The sequence below is a fragment of the Cygnus atratus genome, chromosome 2 (genome assembly GCF_013377495.2).
Source record: "Cygnus atratus isolate AKBS03 ecotype Queensland, Australia chromosome 2, CAtr_DNAZoo_HiC_assembly, whole genome shotgun sequence".
Lineage (NCBI taxonomy): Eukaryota > Metazoa > Chordata > Aves > Anseriformes > Anatidae > Cygnus > Cygnus atratus.
Window position 1 is genome coordinate 105,043,250 of NC_066363.1, and position 12,076 is coordinate 105,055,325.

General features: G+C 40.2%; 1 protein-coding gene across 6 annotated transcripts in view; it reads left to right on the forward strand.

Moving 5' to 3' along the window:
* The window catches only part of SPIRE1 (spire type actin nucleation factor 1), a 129,844-nt gene that overhangs the window by 57,704 nt on the left and 60,064 nt on the right, over positions 1 to 12,076 (forward strand). For all 6 annotated transcript variants that reach the window (XM_035565354.2, XM_035565355.2, XM_035565356.2 and 3 more), the window contains one exon: positions 1,810 to 2,046. In XM_035565354.2, coding sequence (XP_035421247.1) covers positions 1,810 to 2,046 — 237 coding nt within the window. The remainder of the gene's footprint in view (positions 1 to 1,809; positions 2,047 to 12,076) is intronic.

The window sequence follows — 12,076 nt, forward strand, 5'->3', positions numbered from 1 at the left end:
AAGCAGTTATTACAAAACAGCTTCTGTAAGAGGCAAACCAGATACATTGCAAACATAAGTTTTATTCTGCTATGGCAGTTGTTAAGTTCTGTATGGTGCTGTGTCCTGTCTCCGAAGTGGGTCACAGGAGATGTCTGGGGAAGTGCGTGAGAACTGAGCTAGCATACAGTGATGCTTCCCTGGTGTACCTGGCTGTCTCACTAGCATTTCCTGAGTCAGACGCTGTTCTTTGATCTAAATAAATCAAGACGAATTTTTCTTCATTAATTTGCCTAATCACTTTTCTGATCTGTATCTTAAGAATATTTTTCAAGTAAGTATAAACACATTTCAACAGAATAGCATAGGAAAAATATTTATATTGATCAAGTTATCAAAATTATTGGAAATAGATTCTAAAAGGGCTGTTTTATTTAATGGGTTTTATGTTTGTTTGTTTATTACCTGCTCTCTTGCAAAGTGGGTTTGCACTCCAATGAGATCTCAGCAGAGGAATGAATATAAGTGTAAAGCTTCGGACTACAGCTGGTGCATGAAATTGTCCATTCAGCTATCATTTTTAAGTCTTTGCAAACCTCCAAGCATTCATACAAAAATACTTTGCTGTGTAAGAACGAGTAAGCTGCTAGTGAGTTAATTTTAACATTTTAAGAATCTATATATGTTATCTTATGTACCAAAATGGACTTTGAAAAATCTACATTAAAAAATGTGTTGACCAGGGTAGTACTGAAAGCCAGACGAGAGTAAATGGCATTTGATGACAGGGTTTGGTATGTTTAGAAAAACTTCTGTTATTAAAGTTGCTCTAGTGCCAACTACTCCTACACGGGAGTCTGCTCATTTGTGTGACACACTAGCCATCATAACACCCAAGAAAGATGAGAGATTACATGCAATAGCTCCAGTCCTACTTTCCTTGTCAGACAAGCATCTACATTGCCTTACTGTGGTTTACTCTTGCAAGCCCATTTTCCCTTCCTTCTCCATTAATACCACTTTCCAAAGTCCACAGTTTGAAATGCCATCTCTTTACATCTCTAGAAAGCTGCTAGCTTCGGTATTTTCTGTAAGGAAAATAATTGATGCCAAGAAAGGAAATGTGCATTTAGCATTTGGGAATGTTTGTGACAATTTATTGCTAGCTTTCACTGAGTAAGGGCTCATCTGCTTGCTTTGCTCTTGCCAGAGCACAAAAAGGAAACCTTGAATTCAATGAAAAATCAAGGTAATAACTCATCACAGTGAAATCCAGGCATTGGTAGCTTCAGTGGAGTACGTGTAGAAGGTAAAAGAGTTCCTGTGTGCTGATGTCCCAGTGCTCAGAGAGTTAATATTGGGATGTCCACAGCTGGCTCCGGACATTTCTCAGGTCTATGCAGAAATGCAGAAAGTAAAGGCCAGTTTCCAAGTGTCGTAACCATTCGTGGAGGAAGGAGGCATCTCATGTTAAACTGTTCTTTCTTTTCATTTTATTTTAATTTTCCCAGGAGAGAAAGGTTGTATATAAAAATCTATAGTACTGGTTTTTGAGTACTTTTTTTTTTTTTTTTAAATCTAAAAGGGCCTGGCTTTATTTTTAAATTATTACTTTTATTTCAAAATTTGAAATAATGACCTGTATGTTGTATGCTACATTACTGAAGTATTACTATAGATAGTAGATGTTCATTTTTCTCTTTAATTTTGATGTTCATTGTCTTCTCCATTGCTAAGTTTGTTATATAAGCACCAGAAAAGAGCATTTCTAGTCTAGCCTATTTGTTCATTTGAATGGCATTAACAAATACCTCTTTTTTACTTTTATAGGTTATCGAATCCCTAGGGATTATTATATACAAAGCCTTGGACTATGGTTTGAAGGACAATGAAGAGCGGGAATTAAGTCCTCCGCTGGAGCAGCTTATAGACCACATGACCAACACCACAGAAACTGATGGGAGTAGAGATGAAGGATATGATGCTCTGGATGAGGGAGTGGAGGACGATGACGATGATGACAAAGCAGAAGTTGAGGCTATTCATTCCTACAAAGATGTCATGAAGGTACAGTAATAGGCAGATTATATGGTATTTCACTGTTCTTATCAATGAGAAATTCAACTCTGTTTTCTGTGGTTTTGTCGAGTATCGTACTAGCTATGCCTTTTCTTTTTTTTTCTGATTTTCCTGGTCATTCTGTAAAGTTTGCTTGCAAGAATTACATGCAATATAGTGTTTCATTTTGAAAGTTAGGAACAGAAGGTCCATGATCAACTTTACTGTAGGATCAGCCATTAATATCACATTCTTATTTCATCTGTGTGCTGGATATTGAGCCTTCCAGTGTAACATCTGTTGAGTTATTTTGTGAACACTTGGTTACTTCATGGGCCGCTTCAATTATTTCACCTTTTCATTAGTGCAGTGTTACTTTAATTATTCTTTATCAGTTTCTTCCTTTGCCTTCCTTGTCTAGCGAAGCAGAGGACTGTTTTTATAAGTGTAGCATATTTGTATGGAGTGAGTCAGGGTGCAGTATTTCATTGATGATAATTATGATTGTGGTTCTTGACCTGAGTTGTGAGATTTGGAAATACAGCTTATGAATTTTGATTGCAACAGGTTTGCTAATGTTATCTAGGCTACTGTGAACAATGATTTAAAAGTTTTTAACCCTCTATTTTCTCTAGAGCAGAAATTTTAGAGCCCAGCGAGCCCCTAGTAGAGACAAAGGTGTTAAAAAGCATGGGTTTTGTCAAAAGCTGTATAAGTGGTTTGCCTCATAAGTAATCTGAGAGTTAATACAGGTTGGAAAATTGTATGTTAAATTGTACCAGTGGAATGAACACTATATTGCTTGTACTTAAGTGCAAATCATATCTGAGGACCAGAAGCTTAGTGTGGACAGAGAAATTAAGAATGTAGTGGTGAAAGCTGAGAGCATCCTGAATAGCACATTAGGACACATTAGCACGCAGAAAGAAGACCCCCACTGAAACCTGCCACTTCTGACAGGCTGGCCATAAAGAAGAAAGCTCTCAGGAGGTTGGATTGGGGGTAGCTTTTGTGTGAGAGGCTTTTGCATATGTAGTTAAACTTGTGGTGTTATTTGGGAAAGTATCACTGACAGCCACTACTCATGAACCTGGTTAAAAGTCATGGCTATGTTCCCATTTGCCCTTCTCCTGGAGGATTTACATCTTGTTCCTGCTTTTCCCTGTGACAGGGCTCGGCATGCTTCATCGCAGTCCTCTCACCACCCAGCACAGTGACTTGTGTCATGTATATGTGACTGCAGTCTCCCGTTTTCCCTGCCCAAACTATCATCTTTTCCTCCCTGCAGTGGAAATGATGCCATACACTTAAAGCTTTCATTTTCCCCTGTCCCTCAGAGGAGCAGGGGTCAGCAGAAGCAGTGAACGAAGCAGCCCTTCACTCCCTGCCGATACAGAAGGCCCGGCCATGCGTAGGCCTGCCTCTCCCCATCAAGCCCCTGCCACTCCTGGGCTTTCCGAGTCGGTGCCCTGTCAGCGGGAAGGAGCGAAGGTTGCTTTGCTCACCCCTCCCTCCGCCACTCCCTGCTGCCCAGCTATCTTCCCTGAAAATGGCCAGCAGTGGAAAAGGCCAGGAGCACCCCGCTGAGCCCCTGTGGGGGACGATATTACATCCCGAGTGTCTGCTGTAGAGGGTAGATGCAGCACGTCCTCTCTCCCTCCAGTCTGGCACTAATGCTGTGGCGTGGTGAGACAACCAAAGCTGGATCGTTAGAGGAAGTTTTGCTTGGTATAGAGGCAGCAGAGACATCTGCCTACGCAGAGCTGAGGGCAGAGGTTTGTAGAAGTGACTATTTTGCACATTCTTTACTTGATGTCTGCAAACAAGAAAAGAATTTTGGAAAACTTCTCTGGAATCCTTCAGTTACACTGGTACACATGCCTGAAACACAAAAGGCATAAGAAAATGTTCAGTCAGACTTCAACCATTAAGGCTGCTGAACGGTGGCTTTTCTGGTTCAGCTTTGCTCACGAGCATCTCTGCTGGTCTGAGGCACCTGCATATTTATGGTTTAAAATCAGCATCTTAATTTTTATCATTTTTTGCTATTAACTTATTTTTCTGGAAATGTACTCCTTGTGATTTCACCTTAATACACTGAACTTCAGCTGTCAGTCCTACATCATCCTAACTTTAACTCCTAACTGCCTTGGAATTCCCTTTTGTTGCTGTTGTTGCTTTTGATTAAATTACTTGCTGCAGGCTTGTCTCTATGATGTGCCTTTATTCCCTATTCTATTTCATTGAAAATATTAGAACAGCAGCATCATTCTTGCCACATTTTTGTCACTCATGCAAATTTGTGAGATTCTTTTTTCTTGACTCTGTACCTTTTCAAGATTAAGACCATGTTTTGGATGTCTTTTTTTTTTTCCTCCAGTCCCGAGCTATATTGCAGGCTACACCCTTATTTACCCACTGACTGTTTCACAACAGTAGTGTGTGGTCTTGTGACCATAAGGCTTGATTATTGTAATTCCCTCTTGGCAAGACTCACTGTGAAGCTTTCTCCTCTGCAGTTTGTAGTGAATGCTGAAGCAGGTTTGCTTGTTGAATTGAGCAACTATCATTTTTGCCTGCCCTGCATTCTCCAAACTGCAAGCTTGAAAGTTGGTAGAGGTGGGCTGTGTACTACTTGTGTTGATTTTTAAAGTTTTTAACTGTATAGTCTCCAGTATGGACATGATTTTGTCTTTGAAATGTGATTAAATCATAAAATCAAAGAATCATTCAAGCTGGAAAAGACCTCTAAGTCCAACCTTTTAACCTAGTACTGACAAGTCCACCACTAAACCATGCTGCTAAGTTCTACATCTATAAGTTTCTTGAAGACTTGTTTCATCCTTCCCCAAAAAGTGCTGTTGTCAGGTCCAAGGCCTCTCTTACCACTAAGACTGAATTTTTCCTTAAATTGCTAATATGGGTGAGCCTATCTTGTGATTAAAACACAGAGATAGAGAAGATACACATCAGGTTTTGCTGTAATGTAAATTAGGCAGGTCAATCCTGAACCCTTCCCTAACACGGAAAATTCTGAGTAATGTGGTAGATAACTACTCCCAAGAATTGGGAAAAAGGTTAGTGCTAAATAGCTCTGCCAAGGTCAGCACTGGCAAAGCTCATGTTTGGAGAAGACGAAGATGATCTTTTATGCTGCATCTCTGTATATTTGGTTGATCTGGCTTTTGATTTCCTTAGCAGGACCAAACCGCTGTGCAGACTTGGTCCACTCTTTTAGAAAATGTGTCTATGAAGACAGGAAATATTGTTTGCCACACGCTTAAATTTTTTAGACTTTGTTGTATTTCAGACATGGCAGACTTGGTACAAATGACGGAAGAAATAGAGACAGAAAGGACTGGATGTTTTCAGACATCTTGGGCACACCAGGTTTACTATGCACATGTGCAAAGAAAGGTAAACTCGCATATAGGGTGATCTAAAGGGGTCTGGTGCACATCAGATTTACATCACACATACAGCTCAAGTAGGGAGCCTTGAGTGAACAGAGGATATAATGCAGAGTGGGCCTGGCATGCCAGGAGGTGTGTTAGGCTTGCTAAGGGTGTGTGGAGTCCTGTCATGTGGCACCTTTATCATGGCATGTTGCCCTCCCTGATATTGAAACAAGATGATGCAGTTCATCAACCTTTTCTAGAGCATGCTCAAACCCTAATTCCACTCCTAATCTTAGCATTATCTCGCTCCTGATCCCACAAACCTCTGCAGTCAGATGGTTTAAGCCAGCACCACTTCTCATGTTAACCCTGAGGTTCCTTTTAAGCTGCAGCTTAACAGTATCTGCTGGCCTGAGCCCCATCTCTAAACCCGGTCCTAGTGCTATCCTTTATTCTAGGTCAGCAACCTCTTCTAATTCCAGGTATAAATAAAGCCCCATGAACTTCCTTAGCCCATTTGATACCAGGTTTTGTTCTGTTCTGGTGTATGCTAGGCTGAACTGCCATCCTAGTTCCAGCCCTGTCATTTCTTTCAGCGTTGAACATCATCATAGATGAATTGCCTCTGCCAGTACTCGCCCTTAGCTTAGCTCTTCTTCAGAGTAGAGGAATAGTCAGTGGTATCTGCAATTCAAGTCACTGACCTCTCTTTTACTACCTTTTTCTTCAGACTCCATGCAGTATAAGTAAGGAGGCAGTGGTCTTCCTAAACCAATATCCTACTCTTCCTTATGTTCACCTTGCAGCCCGAAAGTTAATTCAGCTTTAGCAGGAAACGTACCTGTGGCTGAGCCACACCTTGTCCCAGAGACAAATAGAGCTGGATGGCCTCAAGGTGCTCGGTGTCCTCTGGTCCTTGGCCTTACTGAAGAAATCACTTTGAGGTAGTTCACTAATAGCATTAGTTAATTCTGACCGAAAATTAACTGTCATGCAACTGCGGCTTCACAAAGATGATTTCGTGACACTTGTCCCATAGTAAACAAGACTCATACTTGAGAAATCTCCATGCTAACCTTTTAATTTATATGAAAATTTTCAGAGCAGTTTGTGCAGTATTGAGTTATCTTGCTATAACGAATGTAAACAAGATTGCAGTTTGTTGATAGAAATTCATGTTTGTGATTTGCTCAAAGAGGAAGAGTAAGTTATGTTTCTGTGTAAAAACAAACATAATGTTAGCTATTTTAATTGACCTCTAAAATAAAGTTGCGAACTTACGTGATTCATGTTTTGGTAGTTTAAATGTAGAATATCTTCTTTGAGCTGGAGGGAATTGAAGTGTACAGCGATGATACTGATCCACTTTTTTTGTTTTCAGTACTCTTGTAGTACAGATCAACTATCTATGGCATGTGTCAAGCTGTAGGGTAAAAGAAGAATATGTCCTGTTTCCATGCAATTACAGGTGGGATGAAACGATCAACATTTAGATCTACATGTTCTGGAGGCACCCTTCTGAGTGTGAGGACATATATTATTATCATGTATGTGGTATGACCCCATATAAGCGTAATATGGGAACCTGTCAGAGAGGAACCAGAAAATGCAGTTAAAAACAAGTCTGCATATTTGTTTGTGACAGACAGTTAAAGAGTTCATGTTACTGGAATTCGGAGGCCCATAATTTTGCCTAGTTCATGAGGTTAGAATTAGTAAGATGCAGCTTTCTGCAAGTGTAATTCTCTTTAGGGCTGGATTGGCTTTAGCATTTTTATATGAGCCTGCAGAGCAGTATTTACTTGTCGTTTCAAAACAAGCAACTTGCAATGTACCCTGTCACTCTGTCTGAAGCTGCTGAAGATTTTGGAACCTTACTGAGATGGTAAGCAATGCCCCAAATGTCAGGTTATTTTATATTAAAAGGGAATACAGCAGTGCTGGGCGTTTGTGAAAATCATTACACTCCAAGATAACAAGTGGTCAGCTCTCTTCCCTTGGGTCCTGTACTTAGCATACTCAAATGCCACATGCTTGTCTTTATTTTGGTGTATCTTGTTTTAGAAAAAGGCGATCTGTGCGTCTGATTGTTGATGGGGTGATGAAATCAGTGGGTCGGAAGTCTTCCTGTGTTGACCAAAAGTTAATCATCTTCTGCCTCTGGATTTTCAGTTGTGCACACAGTCCTGGTGCATGAGACCCTTATTCTAATGTTGGGGAACCTTCTGAACCAACCACTGGGTTTCTGGAAGTGCCAATATCTAGTTTTATCTAGTTTTTTGTACCTCTTCAGTTTTGAGGGGGGCAGGCTCTCCTTGGTGTTTCTGTTTGCACTTGAACTCTTTGTAAGCTAGAAAGAAACCCAAAGACCTCCCCAAATGATTCTGTGAACATACCCTCGTGTCATAGTGCTGTGACATGTTAGCCTTTGGGGAATTTGGGCCACAAAGGGTGGACCTCCATGGTTGGTACTGGTCTGAGGAGGTAGGTGGCTTGTTTTGGCACACTTCCTGGCCAAAATCTTTGCAGGAATCTTCACACCAGAGCTTCTGGTTCTTGGACCTCTTGGCCACCTCTCTTCTTTCTGTACTGCATTCACAGAAGTGGGACCTCTGTGTTCAGCAGTGTAAAGTCCTAAGGACCAGCACTCATTGTCCATGCTCAGGGGGCTTAAAAACGTTCCCTTTTGGGCTCCTGCCCTCCCAAAGCACGCTGAGAGCACAACTTTTTGTGTTAACTACCCTATGTCTTCAGACAGATGCACAGACATCGTGAAGGTCCAGAAGAACAATTTGTAAGATTTGGTAAACAAAGCAATATATAGATCGTGACAAAATCAGACCCATCCAGAGGCATTTTCTTATTACTTCACCATTCTTTGAACTAACTCTGAGTTGTCTTAAAAACGCAGTAAACCTGCTATTTTTCTCTTGCCCAAGCCTTGTATGTCATGGCTATTCATTCAAACCATAGCATGTTTCTTCACCTTGTCTGGGATCCACATCACTTGTATTTAGTAAAAATAACAAAAGGATCACAAAAGGTTCGATTTGTTCTTTAACTCCATCAGTTCCTTCGTCTGTTTTGCCATAAGACTCCTCGAACATTAGTGCAGACACAACCAAAGGACCGGCGGAGTAAACTGTGCTGCTGGCTGAGTCATGAAAGGAGTCAGGGTTTGGAGCTCCTGCACTGTGCAGGCACAGGGAGCTGAGCTGAGAACAGAATGTGCACAAAAAAGCCTGTCTCTCTCCACATATTTGAGTCTTGATAGTTTATAAGCAATAACTATGTGTTGTTGGTTTTAAAATAAAATTGTTTAACAATAATACTATGGTTTTGATATGGAGGGCTTTCTAAACAGCTGCAGAGCAAGTAGCGTGACAGCTGAGGACTCTGCAAGTAGAAGTAGTAGTAGAAGTAGACTCTGCAAAGTAGAAGTAGTAGTAATTTTGCACTGATCACAACTTTTATTTTTAGAGTTTTTTTCTGTTTTTGCTTAGAAACACATTATACCAAATGTACTCATGAGGAAGCTGCCCCACAGGATTTTGGTCTTTCCGTCAAAAAACAAAAACAGAGGGCAATTTTTTTTCTTGCTTTAATAATTCTTATATAGAATGGTTGAAATATCCCTTACATTGATGTGGACTTAGCTGGATTAGGGTGTCTTATTCCAGATTGAGATAGAAACCCAAGTCGCCTTTTCTGCAGTGATTTTTGCATTCCCATTACGGCTCATAGTAATGCATGTACACTGGTTAAAAAAACCCAGTACCCATAATTCACGTAATTATACTGGTATAACCTGTCTAAGGTCTAAAATAGTCTGAGGAATCCAAGGAGTTGTCCAACAAAAACAGGAAACACAGATTGAGTGTTCAGATAATTTTTATATATTGGTAAGTTAGAATAGGTCTGAAATCTGTGTGTGGCCTTTATGCATCTAAAAGAAGCAGAGCAGGGCATGGACTTTTTTTCTCATCTGTTTTTTTTTCTTTTTTTTCTGCAATTACTATAAATAATTTATACATGAGTACAAAGAAAGTTCCAGCTTTGAGTGGAAGGATTCTTTGGTGGTAATGGTGTCCCACACTGCATAAAATGCAGATTTTTTCATGAAAGAGCTCTGGTTTTCTCTTTAAAAATATAAATGTCTGAAATATGCAAAGCAGTTTGTCAGAAATAACACACTGAATATGAGGTTTAATCCGAATAATCCAAGAACCTGTATTATCCTATGCTGCCTAAAATGGGCTCCGGAGGCCAAAACAGATCAATGAGTGTTTACTTCCATGAGGTGCGTTTTGTTTGATTGGATTAATATGAAATGCTAACTAATGAGTGGAAATCAGGGTAATGGTTGGTCAATTAATACATTAATACAGTAACACTGTAGTGACCTGTTACGAAGTAAAAAAAGAGCAGAGGTGCCCTTAATTACCAAAGTGGCCCTATCTTCTTGGCCCTGCAGAGTGACTCTGGCGCTTAGCCAGGCAGCGCAGACTGCCAGTGCAATCTGTCCAGAGCTGCTTGATCGGCTTGAGAGTCTCTTCAGCTTGCAAATGCCTCTCCTCTCCAGGTGTTGAAACTGATAAGAGCACAGAAGGCCACAAAGGATTTCTCAGATTCACTGTCGGCCTGGTAAAGGCAGTAGATCTGCTTGGAAAAATTGGCCAGGACAGCAGCTTGTCTTACGTTGGGATTTGGTGAAGGTTCATCTTGTCAGAATCTTCTTGCCACGCATGTAGACTTCGCAGTCATGGATTTTCATGGTGACATAGCTAGCTTTTTAGCTGTACTGTCTCCTTTCACTACTATAAAAAATGTAGAGAAATGCAGGGTGTTTTTATACAGATTCACATGACATCTTCTATTGGGTCTGTAAGGCGTGGGTGTTCTTCAAATTGCATGTAATGCCAGCATCCCCTAGGGAATGTCCCAGGCACCTTACCAGTATTGCTTGTAGCATTTACATGATGTATGTGATACATGCTGTAGTAGACAAGTAAATTAATGGTGACATGCAAAATTGCTGTGCAGAATTTTCTCTCGTACAGTGCTATGTGTTGAAAATTCCCAGTAGCTGCACTTTCAGACCGTGTTCAAAACAGTAGATGAACTTGTTTCTGCAGTTTCAAGTTGTCCATATGCAGCTCATGTTTGAAACAGGCAGGATGAGCATTCTTGTTTTATTGCTCAAAGGATACAAAAGAAGCAGGATTTATAGGGGAAAGAACTTCTTAGGTCACCTGATACATCTGGGTGAAAACACCTTAGCCATTCCAGGCTGAAATAAAGGCATGAATGGCAGGGTCTCCAAGTACTGTCTGCTATAAAGTTAGTAGTCTAACTTTTGTAAGGTGTTCCAGCCTCACAATCCACCACCCCATGCAGGAGAGAGGTCAAGAAGAAAAGAGCCAGTGGAAGCTTTGTCTTTTCCTCTTCTTGCCAGGACACGAATGACCGGGTTTGAGGATGCTCAGAACGTTTTCTTGTTAGTCGTCGTGTCAGACCTGTGGGTATTTCAATTGTTAATGTTGCGAGTTTGGTGTCACTATGAGGACGATTTCACTGCATTGTCAAAGAAAAGGGAAGCAGCATAGTTGCTACACAATTCCTTAATTCCTTATAGAGGCATATTGTGCTATAACAGCAACATGGGAAAAGTGAAGAAACTGAGCAAGGGCCCTTTAATTAAGCCACTGTGATCTTGCTTTTGAATTATTCAAGAGGGAGCCTTGGGCTTCAGGCAAAGTTCCTTTTGGTGCATTTATTTCAGTGCTGGTAACAGTAGTAAAAGAAATGAAACATTTGGAGGAAAGTTGTTTGAATTGACTTAAAAGTACCACTGATTTTCCAGAATAATAATCTCTCTGTTTGAGCTAGAAGATTTTTTTAATATGTCCTTGATTACTGTGTTAACCATTATGCAATTTTCTGCTCCCCTGTTCTTGGTGTACTGTTGCATGCTGTATTTTAGAAAAAATATTTGACTGAGGTAAGGCCATTTGATACAAAGAAATAAACAGTGTATTAGATAGTACTGACCCCTGAAGATCTGAATCTAAAAGTCAGAATTTATCTCAAAGATTGGTCTTGAAGACAGGGAACATTTTGCATTTCTTAATGAAAATAATTTTACAGTAGGTTTTTGTTTAAAAGATGTGGTTGCAACATCTTTAAATAGTATTGTAAGTGAAGTAGTCTTACAGGGTGGCTTTCAAAAGGCTGTTGCAGGTCGCATAGCCCTGAGTGTATTTTAAATGATTGATTTGTAAATATTTTTAATGAAATAACGCAATGGGAAAACCAGTATTTTTCTGAGTGATGGTTTGAGTGGATTTCCTAGGTAGTTTTATCATTGCCTTGCTGCATTGCTTGGGCTATACAATCACAAAGAGTGTGCATCTGTGCAGGTGAGTTTTGAATGCTTAGTTGTGCAAAACTATTTGAACATTTTCACCTAGTAGGCTTCTTAATAACTTATACTAACTTGTGCAACTAAACAAAATGATCCCAAGAGATAAAATCCTTGACTGTATCTACCAAGTTTGGCAGAGCATTTGTTGAAGAAAAGATGTAGACCAGCCTGGAAGCTATATGAAGACAGGCAGGCATGGGAATTAAGGGATTTTGCG